At 36.7% G+C, this 21010-nt stretch overlaps 1 protein-coding gene across 4 annotated transcripts in view; it reads left to right on the forward strand.

Moving 5' to 3' along the window:
• CDH8 (cadherin 8) overlaps nucleotides 1-21010 on the forward strand; it is a 341945-nt gene that overhangs the window by 267822 nt on the left and 53113 nt on the right. For 3 of the 4 annotated variants that reach the window (XM_038538794.1, XM_038538793.1, XM_038538795.1), the window contains 2 exons: nucleotides 7306-7427; nucleotides 20554-20671. In XM_038538794.1, the coding sequence (XP_038394722.1) occupies nucleotides 7306-7427; nucleotides 20554-20671 (240 nt within the window). The remainder of the gene's footprint in view (nucleotides 1-7305; nucleotides 7428-20553; nucleotides 20672-21010) is intronic. The other variant, XM_038538796.1, reaches the window with a different exon arrangement.

Genomic DNA, 21010 nt, shown 5'->3' on the forward strand with positions numbered 1-21010 from the left:
AGGGGCCAGTGAAGACTGGAACCAGAGTCACCCGTAGGAGCCATTTTCCCCTTGGAGCCTAAACCATTTTGAAATATGTCTAAGTCCACGAGTTTCTCGGGGAAAGAGAGCATTTCTCTCCCTTTCTCGAGAGCACTACTATTTAGGTAATAGAAAAGTAGGACTTAGGAGCTTTATTTATTTGATACTAAAGCCCCCATCTGACTCAAGTTCTAATTTAATTCTGAAGTACTCTCTGTAAATAGGACAGGTTTTAAGAAGTAAAATAGAATGCCTCCTCTTTATAGTCTGGCTTGCTGAAATTCTCATAATACTACAACAGAAAATCATGAAAATCCTGGTGGTCAGCTGCTCCCTGGGTGCATTTTAGAAGGCAGGAATGTCTTGGTATGCATTGGAGGGGATCAAAAGCCTGAACATCAGCCACGACAGTGAAAGGGTAACACATGAACATACGTTGTCAAGAGAAAAACCAAACGTCCTCAGGAGCATCTCTACCCTGCTGGTATCCCTGGTTATTTACATTCTAAGTTGTTCCTGTTTAATAATCTATAGACTGGTAAACCATCTAGTTTAACAATTTAGAAATTATCATGTCATTGGTGGGCATAGTAGATCTCAAAAAGTTTTATCTCTAGTCACTAAGGAGCTGACATCTGCTGCTGAAATTATTTTCCAGGACTTTCACATCCTCAACAGTTTTAAGTTTCCAAACTCGCTGTCTTTTTCCATCACATATTCAGTTCACATCTTCCTATTTTATAAACCTCCACTGTTCCTCTCATCCCTATTCAATTATAAATTCTCTTATTTTGCATTCCCCTGTTGACTATAATTTACTGCTCATGGCTTCCACCCTTCTCCTTGTAGAAGGCTCTAGAATTATTTATTGAGCCCCACCAGTATATCTAAATTTGTCAAATCATTTTTTTTCCTCTCTTACAGTCTGAAAGGAGAGGCTGTTTATTTCAATCGATGCCTGCAAAAACAGCTCATGGAAACTAGTTAGAAGCAAATTCCCAAGTAACTTAGACTTGGCAGTATGCCATTACCTTTGATTATAAAAGGGCAAAATTAATGGGCAATTCATGAGGCTCTGTGACACAGAGGTGACAGGAAGTCACTACGATTCAAATGGTAGAAGTCAAGGAGTTGTTTACACTAGGTGCCATTTCATTTTTTTCCTCCCATCGTATGTGAAAACGGTCTGACTTTCGTGGCCAATTGAAACGGGTTTCTCCTTCCAGACCACTTTGTCGCATCTCTTGTGTTTAGAAAATTAATCTTTAATGAATGCTAATCAAGTTTCTAATTATAATATCTTTATATTTAATGTTTGTGTATCAGATGAAAGGCAAACATTTTGGGGCCAGTCACAAAGGACATGAATAATTTCCTCAGAAGCTTATCTAATTAATTTTATTGCTCTATAATATCTTTAAAATTTGAACTGCCATCATTTCATTAGTTTAGATAAAAGTGAATCTTCAGCACTTAAATATGACACTCGCAGTAATTTCAATCGTGCGTGTTCATCTAATGTAGATAATGTTAACACGTTTGGGGGGTATTTGGGGGACATGAGGGACTAGTTTTCTGGATTATTTTATTGTTTTTCTCCCAGTTTTAACAGGTTCAAGAAATAATCAGTACATTTCCGATATATACTTAGGGAAACAAAATAAAACCAAACGTCTTTTCTTACCTGTCTTCTTCAAGCTAATATTTTAAAATTGTAAATCTCACCAAGAATATTTCTATGGCTTGACCAAGATCACATGATATAGCCTATACTCATTAGCATAGAACAGAAGACTCTTCCTGAGTTGGCCTCAACTCTGTGTCCTGGCATCACTACCAACTTCTTCTCTGGACGCTCTCACTATTGGGGCTACTGATGTATTGGTGATGGCATCGTCTCTGAGCTTCTGGGCCTTTTCAGATGTGGCTAACTCTATCTGAAAGATCTTTCCACCTTCCTTTACCTAGGGTGCTTCTATTCATTATTTAAAGTTAATTCAAAGGTCATTTCTTCCTTTAAATCTTTCCTGTGACTGCTGGACAATGACTTCGCCTCCTGTGTTGTTCTGCAGCACTTTGTAAAGTATTCTGTAGATAGATAAAGGTATAAAAAATGATTGTATTTCCTAGAATACTGTGGATTCCTTGCTAATAGCTTTGTCTTAGTAACTGGGAATACAAATGAAATTATTTACTGGTTAACTGAAGAATGATGAAAGAATAAGTGAATGAATGACAAAAGGGTATTATCAAAAATCTCACAAGGGAGTTGTGAGCTTTTTATTTTTATTTATTTATTTATTTATTTATTTATTTATTTATTTATTTATTTATTTATAATAAATTTATTTTTTATTGGTGTTCAATTTGCCAACATACAGAATAATACCCAGTGCTCATCCCATCAAGTGCCCCCCTCAGTGCCCGTCACCCAGTCACCCCCACCCCCCGCCCTCCTCCCCTTCCACCACCCCTAGTTCGTTTCCCAGAGTTAGGAGTCTTCCATGTTCTGTCTCCCTTTCTGATATGTCCTACCCATTTCTTCTCCCTTCCCCTCTCTTCCCTTTCACTATTATTTATATTCCCCAAAATGAGTGAGACCGTATAATGTTTGTCCTTCTCCGATTGACTTATTTCACTCAGCATAAGACCCTCCAGTTCCATCCACGTTGAAGCAAGTGGTTCTAATGGCTGAGTAATAGTTGTGAGCTTTTTAAACCTCCTTGAGCTTTTACCTTATAATATGCTGAAGAATGAATTCAAGGAGCCATGTACAACTAAATTAATTTCATATATACTTGGGTTTTTTTGTTTTGTTTGTTTTTTTGTTGTTGTTGTTGTTTTTTGGGGGTTTTCTTAGGACAGGAACTAGTTTGTGATAGTATTATCCCATCCTTGTCCAATGTAGAACCATGAGTAGAGACTTGGTAGAAGAAATCCAGTCCCACCTGCAGTTGCCCAAAACCGTCTCTGCAACAGAGATCTGAGCAGGATGAGAAATGCTAACATCCTGCCCCTCCTGGGCATAGAGCCCTTGACTAGCAGCCTGGGGGTGAGGGAGCCCTGTGTTCATGATTATTTTAGTCCAGAGGGTATTTTTGATCTTCCTGAGCTCTAGGAGTAGGGGGAATGAGCAAATATTGGTTCAAATAATACCTATCTTACCAACGTTTTGTAGATTTTCTAGAATAAATGTTTTTATTTGCTATATGTCCTTAGGACCTTTTCCAAAGACTTCAATTTAAAATACATGTTTTTTTTAAACCATTTTTTTCTGGGAAATGGGATGGTGGTGTTCCTCATGCTGGCATGACACAAGTCAAAATATAGAAAACAACAAAAAAATTTTTTTCTTAAAAACCTAAATTGTTTGTTAAAAAGGCTTTGGGAGAAGAAATGTAATTTGGGCCCAGTCTTAAAGGCTAACAAGGAATTCAACAGTTATAAAGAGAAGGGATTACGTTACATTGTTAGTTCGGGTTAACTGACCAGTATGTTTTAATCATGCTGCTAAGGCTACAGAAAGCCTGTCTTGTCATAATCCACCAGCATATCATTTTTCAGTGCCAAGATGTACAGTTTAGGTTTAAATGTTTTAGTCAGGCATACTATAAACTACTAAATTAAAAGGAAACACCTAAAAATATATCCAAGTCCACTGTATAAGCAATTAATTTAGTACATTTGGGCAATTATCAAGAGTAAAAATACACTAAATTTCGGTAAACATAATACACAAAGTACATAGTATGAGATTACAGTTATGAGCGGTAGATTCCACATTGAGTTCTCAGTTTTCCATAGGCCAAAGCAAAGAAGAATACATAATCATTTCCAAAATGCCCATTGTCCGTCCATTGGATTACAAGACATTATTTACTTGTGGAAGTGCTAGGACCTATTAAGTATCATAACTGGCACAACATTCTGTCATTCATGATCTTCTAACAGTACTTACAGATCCCCATCCCATGTCACTTCTAACCAAAAAATCAGAAAGATGTTATTCCAAGGCTCTGAGCCCCGGAACAGTTAAATACCACCTTATCTCTGACACTACACATGAGGAAAGGTGTGGCACTTAATGTTGAGAGTCAGCCCAATAAGCACCTTATGGAGTGTTTATCGTATATGCTGGAGTCTTACCAACTGTTGGCCATCTAGGAGACTATTGCAATTATTTGCAACTCTGAGACCAGGAAAAGAGGAGAAAAGAACACAGGCTTTACTCTAACCGTCCCTTGACAAAATGGGAGAAAAGCGAAATCTGTGTATGCGTGTTTGCCTGTCAGGTGTGTGTGCAGCGTAGAGGGAAAACAAAGGCTATTTGTTGGTAGACTTGACCCAATCAACCATTGCCTGTGAATCTGACTTCTCAAGGTTGGCATCTTCACTTTACAAGGAGCAAAATCATGTTTAAAGACAGCTTTTCCTTGTACTTAACAGTTTCCAAAGACTATGCACTTATTTTTCACTGTCTATACTGTATATATAGTTTATGAAGCCTATGTTGATCATTAGCTATCTGTTCATTGAAGGGTAGAGAGATGGAAGACAACCTAACAGAAGGCTCCTGTCATCATTTATATATAAAGGATGGAGAGTTGGTCCAGGATGTGGAACAGAGAAATGAAGGCTAAATAAGCAACTTACAGAACGGAGATACAGAAAAAATTACAAAATAAAATTCACCAGTTGAAGGGACTCTGCTTGGGTTAATTAGTATAGTACTTGGGCTAAAAAAATGACATTTAAATTGTTCAGTCTCTTCAGGGAGGCTTGCAGATTATTAGTACAGTTCTGAGAATGTTAAGGATATAACCATTTTGGCATTTGATATTTAGACCCAAACTTCAAATAGTGGCCATTCATAAGTATTTTTAAGAAAACTATGTATTCTCGAAGAAGTGGCAGTGATTAGTTACCTTTAACAACTGTACTTTGTTTTGAACTTCATCAGTATTATACTGTGCAAAGGTCTCATGTTTGGGAGGCCAAAGCTGCATCTTGGGGTGAATTTTTAACTGAATAATATTGGTAAACGCGTACATTCCTTTGAATGTCAGTCTCCCCACCTGAAGTATGAAAACTACGTTGAATTGAATGTGATTCATAGCTCTATTCGATCTAGCTATAATTTACATAGGATTGTATGATACACTAATGTATATATATTTTTTTTTAAATTTTTTTTTATTTATTTATGATAGTCACAGAGAGAGCGAGAGAGAGATGCAGAGACACAGGCATAGGTAGAAGCAGGCTCCATGCACCAGGAGCCCGATGTGGGATTCGATCCCGGGTCTCCAGGATTGCGCCCTGGGCCAAAGGCAGGCGCCAAACCGCTGCGCCACCCAGGGATCCCCCACTAATGTAAATATCCCATTGTATATACTCAACAGTATGCTTGAGCTCATCACGTTGACAACCACAAAGGGTAAAGGCTGAAGTCACCTTGACTTCGTGCCTAATACTGTCTGAGCACTTGATGTTTTTTCTTAAGTTTTATGATTCTGGAAATAAAGTTATTCAGTTTCCATTTTCTCTGGAATAAAAGGAGGTTATGTAACTTGTTTAGGATCATGTAGGGAGTAGAAGGCAAAGTAGAACCCCAAACATTGCTGTTTAGGGCAAGCAGTATATTCCCTTTTATGCTCTAGCAGCTGCTATTCAGGTAATGATCAGGCTAGAAAAGAAGTATAAATCTTTAAGGATATAATTGTACTTTATCTTAAAAACCTTATACCATATTTATCCATCTTATACAAGTGAATAAACATAAAATGTAAGTTCCTTGACTTACAAGTAATTTTTTGATTACTTGTAAGTCAAGGAACTTACTTGAGTGATCAAGTAATTTTTTTAAAACTTCCCTTTCCATCAAAACTAGAGAGGTCCACGATTCCTCTCTAAATGAAGAATAAATTCATTTATTAGAGATAGGATAGTAAAAGAGAAAGGGTTTATCAGGTGAGACATTTAAGGCCATTGGCTTGATTTTCAGGAAGCGAGGTTATGTTCCATGACTGAGGTGGTAGGGATTCCACAGAATAATATTCACCCATCTATAGTTAATCAAATTAGAATATTGGAGAGTAGCCATGCTAGTTAACTAAATTCAAATCTTGTAGCATTGCCAGCAGGTTTAACCAACTATAAATTTATAATATGGCTAAGATTATTTTAGTGCGTAATTTAGAAATATTTTCCTATATCACACACACACCAAAAAAAAAAATGAGTGAAGGGTTTTAGAGATCTGCATTTAATCAATTACCACAAAGACGACTTTGATATATCAAATAACAAGTCTGTTTCTTCATATTCAAAAGCTATACACTTCCCCCCCTCTTGGTTTACATATAAATATTCAGTGCCGTAGAAACACAAATAAATAATTGGCCATCACCAATGCCTTCTGTGTAATTCATAAGAGATCAAAAGATTATTACATGGTACAAACTGTATTGCATATATTACAAATGAAAAATCATCACATGGCCAAAGTCAGCAGTGGATCAGTGCACCAGATTTCTGTGCAGGCATGTGTGTGCGTGTGTGTAACTTTTAAAATTTAAGGACTTAAGGATTAAGGATTATATATTAAATTCTCTTGCTATTGGAATTGACCTGGAAAGATGAGAAGATTATTATTATCTGTTTACACTGATGAAAATCTTTATGAAAATGACAATATTAAAATGACTTAGGCTTATCTTATACAAAAAAATCCCAAGGTCAATTTTTGATTAAAAAAATAAAATTCATAAAAGGTATGATTCCCCATCTTTAATATTATCTTTATCATTATTAAGGAAACACGCTCAACAAGTGATTTGGTTCTGGCCTTTTCCTGGGTTTTTGATGTTCACCTTTAATATATGGCCGGTCAAATATGGCAATAGCACAAAAGTGGCTTGAGTTCTACCCAAGATAAACAAAGAGATAAATCTTTGTTGCATAGGGCATTTTTTTTTCTTTTCTATAATGGATTTTAGCATTAAAATAAAGCTCTCTTCATCTTGGAAACCTCTAAATTTTTCAGAGATGGTCTTTGTCAAGTTAAGCTCCAGCAAATGGGGTTTGAAATCCTAACTTAGACCTCGAGCAGTCAAGCTCATGCTGTTTTTCCCTATTGAATGGTCAGATTCCATCATCACTATGTTGAAAACACCCTAATTAAAGGGGAGTTGAAACAGACACACATGCTTTCAAGAAGAAAGTTGAGTTGCACGTTAAAAATGAAGTACCCTCAATGCTGATGTTATTTTTTCCTTCCCATAGGGAACCACAGTCAGATATCACGAGTGCCTGTTGCTATTAAAGTGCTGGATGTCAATGACAACGCCCCTGAATTCGCATCCGAATATGAGGCATTTTTATGTGAAAATGGAAAACCCGGCCAAGTAAATATCTCCATGTTGTTAATGCTGAATATGTTTGTATACAACTGTCTCATATTTGATTAACCTGCATTATAGAGAGCATCTCATCATTTATGGTCTACAAAGTCACAGGCAGGAAACATCCCAATGGGAACAGAGAAGGAGCATTTTTCTTCCTGAGATGTTAATTCTACGTACTTAGGACCAAATTGACTCCTGAAGTCGAACCACCTGCTGTGCCATGACCCTACAGCCAAGTAACTATCTTAAAATAGCTCGGGCTACGGCTACAACAGGGAGGTCTGGGGGTGGGGTGGGGCGTAAGATTTTTGCCTTCACATGACAGGAAACAAGAGAAAAGCTCACGGGGAGGGCAGATTGGTTTCATACCAACCATAAGAACAACACCTAAGAGTGGAACCCTTAGGAAGACCAGTGGTGGAAAGTGATTTTTTGCAACCTGTAAAAATGTAGATTTAGATAATCATAGGATGAACAGCATGTTTTAGACGTGCAAGTAAAGCATCTGAAAATTGTGTATTGATGAATTTTTTTTACCTGTCTTATTTAGCATAGATAGGGACAAGGAAAACAGACAAAAAAACAAAATAATAAAGAAATAGAGAGACAGGAAGGAAAGACAAAGGAGGGAGGAAGAGAGAAGAACAGAAAGAGAAACAAAACCTGCTCTACTCTGAATGTCAAAATGGAAATAGTCTATGTAAAGTTCTAAAAAACACAAATGTAATACATTTATTTTAACAAGGTGCCAAAGTACTGTATGTTTAAGAAATTTATCGTTTTTCAACTTCCTAATTTATTTCTGGATGGTGACATTTTAATTTAAATAAACAGCAGCTGACAGCATGACACTGGAGTTGTTAATCCAACTATTCTTGGGCCTCATGTGGGTGTTAGGAATTAAACTTACTATTTGCCAAATAGCTTACCTGACAAGAGTCAGATTTTTTTTTCACCTAAAGAAAGGAATAGCACTGTAGCCCTATACTTTAATTATTACAAAAGATCAATGTGTTACCCTCCTGTGAAACAGTGGACAGTTTCCCTTAGACTACTCTCCTAGATCTGAAGGATTAGCCTCATTTTCATCTCCCAAAATAAGACACTAATACGTGCGTGCACACACAGCAAGTAAAGCTAAGATTCTAGCAATAAAACTGATTGATTTCAAATACCTAGGTCTCATAAATGTTGTTATAATCAAAATATTCATGTTTAGCAGTGATACACTCTTAAAAATATTCTAACATTGACTTAAATGTTGCCGATTTCATCATGTGGAATTGCCGTCTATCATATCTTTTGAACATTTTCATTTGTAATCTTTTGAGGGTAGAGAGTGTATGTGTATGTGTATGTGGGGGGTGTGTGTTTGGCAGTAATTATCATCTGGCTAAATTGGCGGATGAGTTGGCAAAGAGAGTTCGATTTACACAGGTTAGTTTCAAGGGTATGGTTGTGTGGGCCAGATTGTTCCCCGGGTAATGTAGCCAACCACAGACTTCTAAGCCAGACGTTTTTGATCACACAGAATCTGTCAAATGCTTTAGAATTTAAATAAAGCCCCATTTTCATGCAAAACTCATCACACAAGTTCAGAGAGTCAATGGCATTGATATTTCAAAATTCCCACATTGGCTTCACTTGTGATATTGACATATGCGTGCCTTTGGACCTCCAGGAATCTGGAGGTTTACCCTGTGGATTTTCACTGTTTCCAAGGTTTTAATGATTCCTCAGCAGTTCTTATCCTCAGAAAAAAAAATGCATTGTTTCATCATCTTTCCTCTGCAAGATCAAAATAAAAAAAATCAGTTGATTCTTTGTTTTATGATTTTTGCACATCAAAATGACTCATTCTGTGAAGAAGTGTTTGTTGTGTATCTGTACAATGTCATTACCTTATCCTCCAGTGAATCTATTTAGTTATGTTTATCAGAGTTCATATTTACATAAAAGAACAGATTTTTGACTGTTCACATAAACTTTGGACATATGACTGACTGTCCAAACTTCGTCGATACACACAAAGCTGTTCCGACAACTCCTGCAATCCCTGCATCTTCTGTGCTAGTCAGAACTCATGTGTGATTCATTACACCATTTCTAGGTCACTTTTAATGGCTCAAGTAGCTCGTTTTTATATTTAACATTTTCCAAAATTCATACTTGTTATCGACACTAAATAGTGTTTATGAAAGTTCAACATAGATGCACTTTCAATCATCTCTCATAACACCACAAAAAACACTTACTCACTTTGAAATCAGAATATTCATTACGAGGTGATCACACACTCATCAGAAACAAATGTCAATAACTGAATTAGCACTAAATTCATAGTTCTATCGCATTTTCAACCATTAATGCCTGCTTTGAAACAGCCTCAGGGAAGGGAATGTAGGCGACTCTAAAATGTCTGGTTTGCCTGGAAGGTGCGGATTTAAGGCTGAACTCAAAGAGGATCAGCTTCCTGAGAAAGGATGCAGCTGGAGATCGCTAGTCATAATCAAGGGCAAGCCACTAAAAAAACTCAGTCTGTAAAAACCTTCTGGACTGAGAACACCTCTAGGAGGAGGTTTTTAAAACATCTCACGAGATGAAAACCACCATCAACGTGAACACAGAGAATCCTACTATGCTTGATTAGCCTTTTCCACTGAACTGGACTCATTTAAAGAATCAAGTAATAAATAATAATTTTAACACGGAAGGAAGCACGCCACTTTCCTCTTCTCCATTCATAGACCTCCAGTACGTGATGCATCTGTGCTAGAATTGTCATAGGTTCACTTTGAAAGTAGAATTGGGATTCCTGGCTGCTTTTCCCACCTTTTCATTATTGTGAAGGGAAAGATGACATTTTCTTGAGTTTTTTTCTTAAGTAACAACCACCCATGACAGAAATAGTTCATAGTCCGTATTATACAGAAATCTGTGTGAATCGCTTTTCACTAGAATCATTTCAAATAACCTCTCCATTACATAAGCAACATTAATATGGTATTTTCTGTTGCTAGTTATTTCTATTAAAATAAAATTTTCCCCAGTAGTTATAGGTAATTTATCTCAACTCAAAGTCTTAAGATACCTTTAGTCTCCAACTCAATCATGGGATGATCTGATCATCTACTGACCACTTGATCCTCAGTTTAACAGAAAAAAAAAAAAAAAGATTCTTTCCACTGACTCCTCCCTACTGGCCAAGACAGAAATGATGTTTTGGATTAGAATTTCAAAATTAGAAATTGAAAAAATTTCAAAATATGTAACTACAGTTTATATGTCTAATAGGTTGGCAGGCTTGGGTCAGTCAGTACATTTTTATTAAACTCAAGCTATGTACCAGGACTTGGGGAGGTACTGGGGATTTAGTGGCAAACAACACCCTAAACAACTAAACAACAGTCTTTTTCCCTTCTAGAGTTTTCTCTCTGGCAAACACGTAATAAAATTAGAAATCATAGAATTGCATGAACATGCCCCAAATCCTCCGGGCAGAAAGGAGGCTGAAGAGCTGAAGGGAAATGGAGCTCTCTTTCTGAAAGAACCTCTTAATATAGGACCCGTCCCACCAGAGACAGGAAACATCTATCAAGAGCTGAAAAGGAGTCAGCTGGGGATAAACCGGGTTCTCTCTGAAGAGAATGGTAATCTGGCTGGACGGGTGGAGGAGCAGGTAACAGCTGTGGAGAGACCAGCAACTTCCTTCAGTGTGCTTGACAAGAGCTCACTCAGAACCAAACATGCAAAAAAACAGAGAACTTTAGTGACCAGTATTGGCCGGAGGGCCCTCCATAACCTGTCCCCTTAGTACAGTCTTTCTAGGATTTTGTTTCAGATGCTAACCCCTTGCTTACCATACATATGTAATTAGGATAATTTGCTCCAGACGGTTGCTTGATGCAAGGACTACACCGAGAATGTATTTCCAGGTATGAGTCAAGGTCTCTTATTTAGCCACAGAGAATATTGTATTGTTTGGGAACTAGTTCGATGACAGACTGCTTCAGCTCTTTTTTTTTTTTTTTTCCTTCAGGAAGGAGCTTCCCCTTTTACTATAAATAAACCCAGTGGCAAATAATTGGAGCTTTATCACTCTCTAAAGAAGTTGAGGTGTGCTGTTTGGCATCAAGTTAATGACGTCTGGGTTAAAAAAAAAAAGGCTCTAATTTACCTCTTTTAATCAATCTCTTTTGTCTCTGACCAACATGATGCTTGCTTATCCTAAGAATACCATAGGTCCAACAAAAAAAAAAAAAAGGAAGAAAATAACATCTTATATTTCTAGATATGTATCTAGCCAATGCTTGACATGTAATGAATATTCACAAAATTTTAGAATCACAGTTCTAATTCATTTGATTCAGCAGTGGCAAATATCTCAATAACTAGTTTCTCAGATATTACCATGGAAACCCTTCTTTTACTCACAGACACATAGTGCACAAACCAACCTCTTCAAATGAAAGATCACTTATTTATTTACTTGTTGAACAGTATTTCTTGTGCATCTACAAGATGCTAAGTATTGTAATATGACCTGGGGAAACAATGTAAAAAGGACAAAAATGTTCTCCCCTAATGGAACTTAATGAGGAAAAGGGCTTATTAAAAAAAAAAAAAAAGTAGAATGAATCTGTAATATAATTTCACTTTTGAAAACTAGATTGAATGAAACATTAGCACAACTAGACAGAGGGGAACAAAGAAAAACAGAGATTTGCTTTATATAGTGTTGTCAGAGAAAGTTACTTTTTAAATGGGTATCATTTAAGCTGAAACTGAAAAAAAAAATAGGTAAAGGTTAGGTATTTAAGACCTGGAAGCAAGAGCCTTCTAGCTAGCAGGATAAGTTTGTACAAAGACCCCAAAGGGAGAAAGACTTTGGTGGTTTTTCTTGTTTGTTTGTTTTTGCTTTCTTTTTTAAGAATTGAAGACCTCTGTGCTAAGTATAATCATAGGAGTGCAATAAGCAAGACTGGGTTTGGACAAAGAGAATCTTATTTTGAATAAAAGGCACACACATGCAATTAAGCAGGAAAACATTGAGGAGGCTGTAATTGCAAAAGATGGCAGTAGCCTGATCTAAGGGGGTGGCAGGGGGGATGGAGACTAGGAATTGTGAAAGCTGTGCGCTTACGTGAATGACATAATATGGACAGGTGTCCAACATGCAGTCACATCATAGCTTCGTGGGGGTGTGTGGCAACCACATTTTACAGATAAGGGTGCTGAGGCTGAGAAAGGGTGAGGGGTTCCCCAAGGCCATTAAAAGTTGCACAGATAGGTTTCCCAAGTCCTTGCACTTTCTAGGATCTCTCGGTGCTTCCCAAGGAAGCAGACCTCGAGATTCCATTGCCTGTGTGGCACACTTCTTAGAAGTAAGATTCTGATTAAGAGTGAGCAATTTTCAAAGAGGAAAAAACCCAGCTCCTGTGACCAATAAAGACACTTTATCCACAAGCATTCCACAAAATCTCCAGTGAAAATAGATAAAGCTTAGGGAGAAAAGTAAAAATAATTGTCCGTTGATAAACACCAGCAATGAATGAGTTCGCTACTTTATTTTTAAAATTTCTGTTGGTCTTTTTCTAATAAATGTGAAACAGTGAATCTAAAATATGGCATTTTATAATACTCATGAAACAATAAATTTAGGAGATTTAATTTTAACTTCCCTGCCAGCAGGCATCTTTCAGGAGCTATCTGCATACACAAGAGGGAGACAGGATTGATTTTAAAACAGATGAAATTGATGGCCTCAACAAAATGCATAAAATACTATTTTCATTTTTGGGGGATGGAGAAAGGAGATGGTAAATTAGTAGAATGCATAAAATGCTTTTTGGGAAAAATTATATGTAACAAAACGTATTCAAGATAGTCATTAACAGAAGTATGACTTTTAGAGCTCACCTTTGACAGAAGGGAAAACATAAGTAAAAAATACAGTGGAAGGATTTGAAACTAGAACAAACTGTGAGTCACAGCGTTGCCATTTACTAATTTTGTGACCTTTAGCCTTAACATCTACTAAACTCTCGTATTTTAGAAATATCTAGTGCAATATCAAGTACTTAATAAGTAATTGTATTATTATACTTATTATTAGCATATATTTTAGCAAATCTCATAATCTAAAAAGCAAAATATAGTTCATTAGCATTGTTTTGTTATTTTGCTCTTATTATATTTACATGAGTTTGATTTGGAGGAGAACATTATAAATAGTCCCTCAATGGGTCAATATAACAAGACAATCTAGTTCCTTATATTGGGATAACTCTTCCTCTGATAATTTCCTACTATTTTATTTATTGATTGAAGGGAAGGCTTGTACTTTATTCCTCTCCATACGAATTTGTGAGTTGACTTTTTTTTTTTCAAATATGTTCGAGTCAACTTACAGGAACACATACAGTCTGAATCTCTTTGTGAAGTCATGTTTGCAGCTGATGTACATACCGGCTGAACCTCTTCTGGGATTCCGAATTCCATGTGTTTTTTTCTGGCCCCTAACCTAAGTGAGATCAATGATCCAAAGAGACAATGGTATCAGGGCTTGTTTAAAAATCTTGGTCTATTTCATACAAATATATTTTCTTTGTACTATATTCAACCTATAAGTTACTGAACGAGAATTTGGGATGGAAGCAAGGCGGGCGCATGGGTATGCTCCTTTCCATTTGTTCTTAGAAGCCATGTTGATCGTGTTTTTGAAGAAAGTAAAATCAACACCTGATAGTACATGACCTTAGGTCTAGGCTTTGTGCTAGAGACAGATATTGGTTAAGATGTGGTACCAAAGGAGCTGACGGACTCTTGGAAGGGCAAGGATGCACATGCAAGCGATGCAGTGACCACCAAGCTATGCAGACACGATGCCTCCACACAAGCGGGAAATCCTCCAGGCCTTTAGGTTTCAGATGGAGTTTTGGAGGATAGCATTTCTCAAAGGGGTGCCTGAGAAAATCTTGTAGGGTGTAACACATCCGTAATATGGCGCGGCGTGTGGGGTGTGTGTGTATGTGGTGTACCTCGTAAGGTTGCAAAGCACTTGATTAAAACATTCACAACATTGCCTTCTGCTTATTTTGTTTAACTCTAAGATTCCCTTGCATTTATAGGTGCATATGAGTCATGAAGGGCTATGTGATCTTTGGCATTTAGCAAACGCCGCTGATTATAAAATCTTTCCAACTTCCTTCAGAGGAAACTTGTTAATAGTGGTATATGGAACTCGGTCAGAAAAATCCTGCTCCAGGAGGATAAATGACACCACACAGGCTCAGCCTAGGAAGTGATGTTTATGATGTTAAGGAGGCATCAGGAAGTATTCCTGCAAAGTAGTATCATGGAAGATGGAGAGAAAAGATTGAAAGGAAGCTGAGTCTTCTCAGTTATGTTAGAAACGGTGGGTTTTACCCTGTTATGGAGGTTTCCAAAGCAGAGCAAGTGATGGAATATTCTTTAACATTAATTCAGAGATGCACAAAATACACAGGCAATATACAGAGTCCAGAAGAAAAAAAAGGGCATGAGAAACTGGAAACTCCAGACTTTGTATAAACACATTCTTCACCTCACCTTAGCTTTAGGAAGAGAAAGGGCAGTGAAGGAAACAGAAACAGAAGAAAATATCAAAAGGCCTATAAATGAGTTTATGCAGGCACAGCCCCCCAATGTCTGCCCAAAGGACTAAGGATTTCACTTAGTCTTTAAAAGAGACATATCAAATCATAGCTGTAGCCTCCTGTTGTATTTTCCATAGGTCAGGCTCCCATGGTATATGCTTTGAACAGCCACCTAATGGTTTTTAAAGACAAGAATGTCCTCATGGGGAAAAAAGGGGGGGGGGCAGGTGAATGGAAAAACACTCCAGGTAGGAAAAAAAAAAAGTCTTGGTAGAGATTGGATTACCATGCAATTATAAAACAAATATCCAGGAACTATCCATTAAATAGCTATGCACAGTGCTTATATTTGAACTATATTATACATTTTTGAAATAATGGAACATAATTGGGTCATTGTGTGGATTTAATATAATTTCTGAAATTCCAGTATTTCCTTTTTTTAATTTATCATCATTGTTATGACTTGACTTCTCTTGTGTGCATAACTTATCTTCAAGGACCCCTCGTTTAGGGGATGGTACTTAACCTATTTTATTTCATTCAGTTATAGAAATCACTGATCATCTGGGAAAAGCTATGGACCTTCCCCTCCTATGTGTGCTTTCATTCAACTTCACTTTCAAGTTGAAAGGTTTGCACCATAGGATGGTCATTCATAGATCAACCTTTCCCAAGTTAAAAACTCCTGCTCTAAGAAACAAAATTAGTACTCCAGGAAAGCTAATATTGGTAATCAGGCGTAAGCTGGCAGTAATGGGCAGACGAATAAATAGAAAACCAAAGACCATGCTGTCCTTCCTGCAGCAGCTTTGGCTCCCTCTCATTCACCCCACTTTCCACCACCTTCCATTTCACACCTCCACAGAAAGACTTGCCAAGAAACAAGGAAATTAAGTTCCATCTGAGAAAGTGACAGTGTGCTGTGGTTGCAGATACTACCTTGGCTATCAATGTGGAGTGTTCCTAGAGCACAGGTGTATATTCCAGAAGCTTTGGAAAGCATTCCTAAAGCTGCAAAAGTCCTCTCTCACCTTGTCGACACTCACAGGGAACTCTGACTTCTAAGTGTTCATTCTGTGGTGCCATGTGTCAGAATCAAAAGAGGACCTTTATCCCCGCAAAGCAAAGTGCATGAGCAACAAGAACAATAACGGATGAGTGCAATGTTATGTGCTCTCCAAGATATCGAAGGTCTAAGCCCCGATTTAGCTGAAATATGTGTGCAGAATGTATGAGTGTCTACAAGATTTTGAGGCAGCCTCATGTATCGGGGCAGGAGGGTGCAGGTAGTTATTAGATACATCTGGGATCAAATGTTATATATCAAATCGTTTATGCACTAGGGTCCCAATCGTCTCTTCATACCTACTTCTCAAGGTTATGTGAGAATTAGTGATGATGATAAAATATGCTGACATCGTTTATTCACTCATTCATTTATGCAATACATGTTAAATAGTTATCATGTTCTGTTCTTACAGCTGTGAGGGGGATACAGATCCAACCAATCATATATAATTATGCCTGATACCTAAGAATAAATCAATTAGTAATATCTGTAGAATCTTATGAGATTTCTAATAGATCCCATGATAGTTCTTTTTAAAATTTTATTTAATTATTCATGAGACAGAGAGAGAGAGAGGCAGAGACACAAGCAGAGGGAGATGCAGGCTCCCTGCAGAGAGTCCGATGTGGGACTCGATCCCAGGACCCCGGGGTCACCACCTGAGCTGAAGGCAGATGCTCAACCACTGAGCCCCTGGGCACCCCCGATCCCATGATAGTTTAATGGTTGTAAACAGATCGGATCATCAGAAAGGTATTTGTTTATTGGATGTTTGCCTTTCAAAAAGTTAACACAGTGATAGCCCACTGTTATTTAATATTTTTGAAGTAACATAAAATAGTCTAAAGTTTATCTCTGCTAATGAAAACAATCTAAGGTTTGATGTTGATAAACAACAAATCCATTTTTAATAAAATGGTCAGAATTATGATGTGGCCCCATAATGCTCAAAATTTTTCTTCTTTTAGTTCATGCCTTAGGTTATTTCATTTCAAACTAGTAATCTCAAGAAATAGGATAGTCTGCTCCCATAGAATTCAAAGCTTGACCCTGAAATCCATTTCCTTATCCCAACATTCCAGATATATAATATATATATGTAATATGTATACCAGTTTATATATGTATATAGATACACATTATATATGTCACAAATATATATAATATATATACACATATATATATCAGGGTGTCTCTCTCTATATATAAACTTTCAGCTTCCCTTAAAATTAGTTCACAGTAAATTATTAAACATTAGATTTTTCAATTGCATCCTAACTTTTACTGGTAGAAAGGAAAAATATTTACACTAAATGTTATATACATACTCCTAAAAATCTATGACCTCCCCAGAAATTTTTATGTCATTTCCGTTGAAACAGTATTCCAATTATCTAAAAGTTAACTGACATCATAGCAGCTCACCTGGGGAAATGCGTGTGATTTTCATTTGCCATCTACTCAGTGTGCCTATAAAATCTCTGTAGAGTGTACTTCTTTGAATAAATCTGTTCTTTTTCTCCTATTGTTTAAAGTTAAGTGTATTCAGATGTTATTACATCAGTGAAAATTTCAGCCTTTTAGATAGGAGTATCTTCATGCATTTTAATAGCATTAAGTCCTTCAAGTGATTTACCGAGTGTCCACTTTTAGATAAAATGTCTAGACAGTAGGCATCTGCATTAAGATAAAATGAAGTGTCAAAAATGGTTTAAGCCAAATTCTTAGCTTGTTCATGGGTTATTTGGAAGTTGATTTTAAGATTCACCATTTCATCACTTTTTCCCCAACACAATACAAACTCTCCTAATGAATAATAATGAGGAAGCTGTAAACACCAATCTTCTCCCTTAGTGAAAAACAGTTCCTCTCAGACTTCAGCATGCATCAGAATCACCTAGAAGGCTGTTTACAATGCAGATTTCTGGGTCCCACCCCAAGGCTTTCTGGTTCAGTAGGTTCAAGAAGTTGTATGTCTAACAGAGTTCCTGGTTTAAATAGATGGTGAAAAAAAAAATATCCATTGCAGGTATAATGCTTAGACCAAACTTCTGAGACCTGGCATGACAGGTAATTATACCCTTTGATGCAGGTAACCTAAATTATTGCATCTATTATTTTGGTCCTGGTAGCTTAATTAATGAAATAATTCACATAGATCCACTTGCTGGCACGTATGAGTCTTTTTCATGCAGATTATTTAGAAGGATTAGTAATGGTATAGAGGAGATCTATCCACTAAATACACCATAAGAATGCATTTAGCCATGAGTGGTTTTCACTCCAGGATATCAAGAAGTGCTCTTTGCATTGCCCTTCACTTGTGCTCACACACTTCAAGAGTTACTTTTTCAACTGATGCACCTGGACATTGGAGTCCTTTTGAAGCAAAATTGGATAAAGAGAGAAGGGAATGCTCCATATGCTCACAGATAACTTTTCCCACTTCTGTTCTTTATAACTGCCTCAAAGAAGATTCCTGTCCAATCCTTCTCTTAAATATGTGTACATGTAGGCTAGCCATGAAAGAGTTCTTTGTGTTTCTCAGCTTCATCCCTTGGGTTTCCATTCTTTTTTTTTTTTTTTTTTTTTATAAAACTAGAATCCCAGGGTATCTCTCTGCACTTAAATGTCAAGGCAAAGGTGCTAGGGTTCAGATACAGTAAATATAATTATATCGCCATCTAATCTGATGAGGTTAGCTAACTGGGTAACAAAAGCCATTACACTTCTCATGGGACTATGTCATGAATAAATGGTAGTGACTCTAATAAAAAAATGACAATAATGATAAGGACAATGGCTGACATTCATTGAACATTTACTAGGAACCAGATTCTATATTAAGAGATTGACATGAATTTATGTCAGCCCGATGAGAAAGGTACTTTTTATTTGCAATTTTAGGAATCCATGAAAACTGAGTTTCGGAAAGACTAACGTAACTCCCTCAGTATCATGCAATGAATAAACGGTAAAACTATGGCTTCTATGAGGGCTGCTCCATTTCAGAGTCCATCACTTTGATGACTGCTTCACTGTCTTAATCATAGGTTATATTTTGCACTACTTTTTTGTTATATTTTTACTCGAGCTAAGCACGATGATAAGACATTTTACAAGGTCCTTAATAAAAGTAAAACACCTACCAGGTAAGAATATGTCCCAATTTAAAAATGAAGGAATGGAAGTTGAGAGAAGTTATGTCTTTACGCCTTAACCTTAATGCACCGCTCACCATATAGTATGTGCTCGATACAATGCAAAAGTCACAGCTATTGTGGTTCTCACAACTACTTATATGATCAGTTACAAGGCAAAGATACCCTTTTCTCAAAAAGAAATGATCTATTTTTTTATCTTTAGTGAAATTGGCAAAGTTGAATGGGACCTTGTTGTTCAAACAGTCCTAATATATTAGATATTGTCATTATGTTCTCTAAATTCCATAAACTTGAGAGCATTTCCCTGTTAATTCTTTCTACGGTATATCTGATATCACCTTAACTGTCATGTTTTACAGGCCTTTTTTTTGTTGTTGAAATTATGTTGTAGCTATTTACAGTAGTAGTATAAATTATAATTTTTACTATATTAACTGTTGTCCAGTGTTTCATATTGAAGTGATTAATATCACAGAATCATAAATACGAATTATTAAGCCGATTCTCTGACATCCCAAGAAACAACTTAGCACTAAGTTAATGCAGCTTTGCAAATGAAATAAGCACATTCAACCGGCACCAATTCCAAGTATGTGTATCTATCCAAACAGTTCTCTGCACAGTGGTAATTCTCCTAATCCCTATAATTTATTCATCTCAGGATACACTCCAAAGCATTGTTTGCATGTGTTATCCACTCACTTTAAAAACAGTATTCATTATTGGGAGGGAAAAGATGCAATTCTTCAGAAAGGTTTGTTGCAGGGATGTTTGTGCCGAGGAACATTCTATTTGGCAAACATTTGTAGCCAATGAGTACAAAGAGATGTTTTGAGGGTTCAAGATTCAAGTTCTTTACTTCCAAGATCCTCCCAAGAGCCACATTACAATCACTGTAACAATTCCAAATCTCATTTTAGATGCCTGTAAATACTCAAATTGGAAAGAAACCTGTAATTACCCAGTGGAATTTTCAAATAGCCTTAAATTTGCTATTTTGAGCCACAGACACCAAGTGGACACAAAGGTAATGACTTTAATTCTTATCTATTTATCAAAGCTGAGGTTTTAATGCGATAAATGTTTCTCCTTGTTCTTGGCACAAACCATCCACAACAACTCAGAAAAACTGAAAAAAAAAAAATAATATTGGACCACACTATTAGTCCACTAAAGAGATGTCACTCACCTTAAAAGTCCGTATAAGCCCTCTGATGTCATCAGAAATGCTGATGTCAAGTTTTATGTTACAGGTTATTCAAACAGTGAGTGCCATGGACAAAGATGATCCCAAAAACGGACATTATTTCTTATACAGTCTTCTTCCAGAAATGGTCAACAATCCGAATTTTACCATCAAGAAAAATGAAGGTAAATATATTAGCCCTGTGAAACAGGGTTGAACATAAATTGGAAGATAGGATGTGATTTGATAATTTGACTGAACATATCAGTAAAATAACTTTTGTTCACCCATGAGCAACTGAAACTTAGCTTATCAGCCTAGCGGCTCGGTAATTACATCACTTCCTCTTTCCAATATTGAAACAATAGATAAGAAAATTGTTAATGTGAAAGTTAATTTTATCCTAGGGAATACCTCAATCACCTTACTCTGAAGAATGAACAGTAAGATTTAACCCCTGGGAAAGTTCCAGGAATTTTTAGATACTGAGATATCTGATAGAGAAGGAACTGGCTTATACTTCG

Source organism: Canis lupus, chromosome 5 (assembly GCF_011100685.1).
Source record: "Canis lupus familiaris isolate Mischka breed German Shepherd chromosome 5, alternate assembly UU_Cfam_GSD_1.0, whole genome shotgun sequence".
In the NCBI taxonomy this organism is placed as follows: Eukaryota; Metazoa; Chordata; class Mammalia; order Carnivora; family Canidae; genus Canis; species Canis lupus.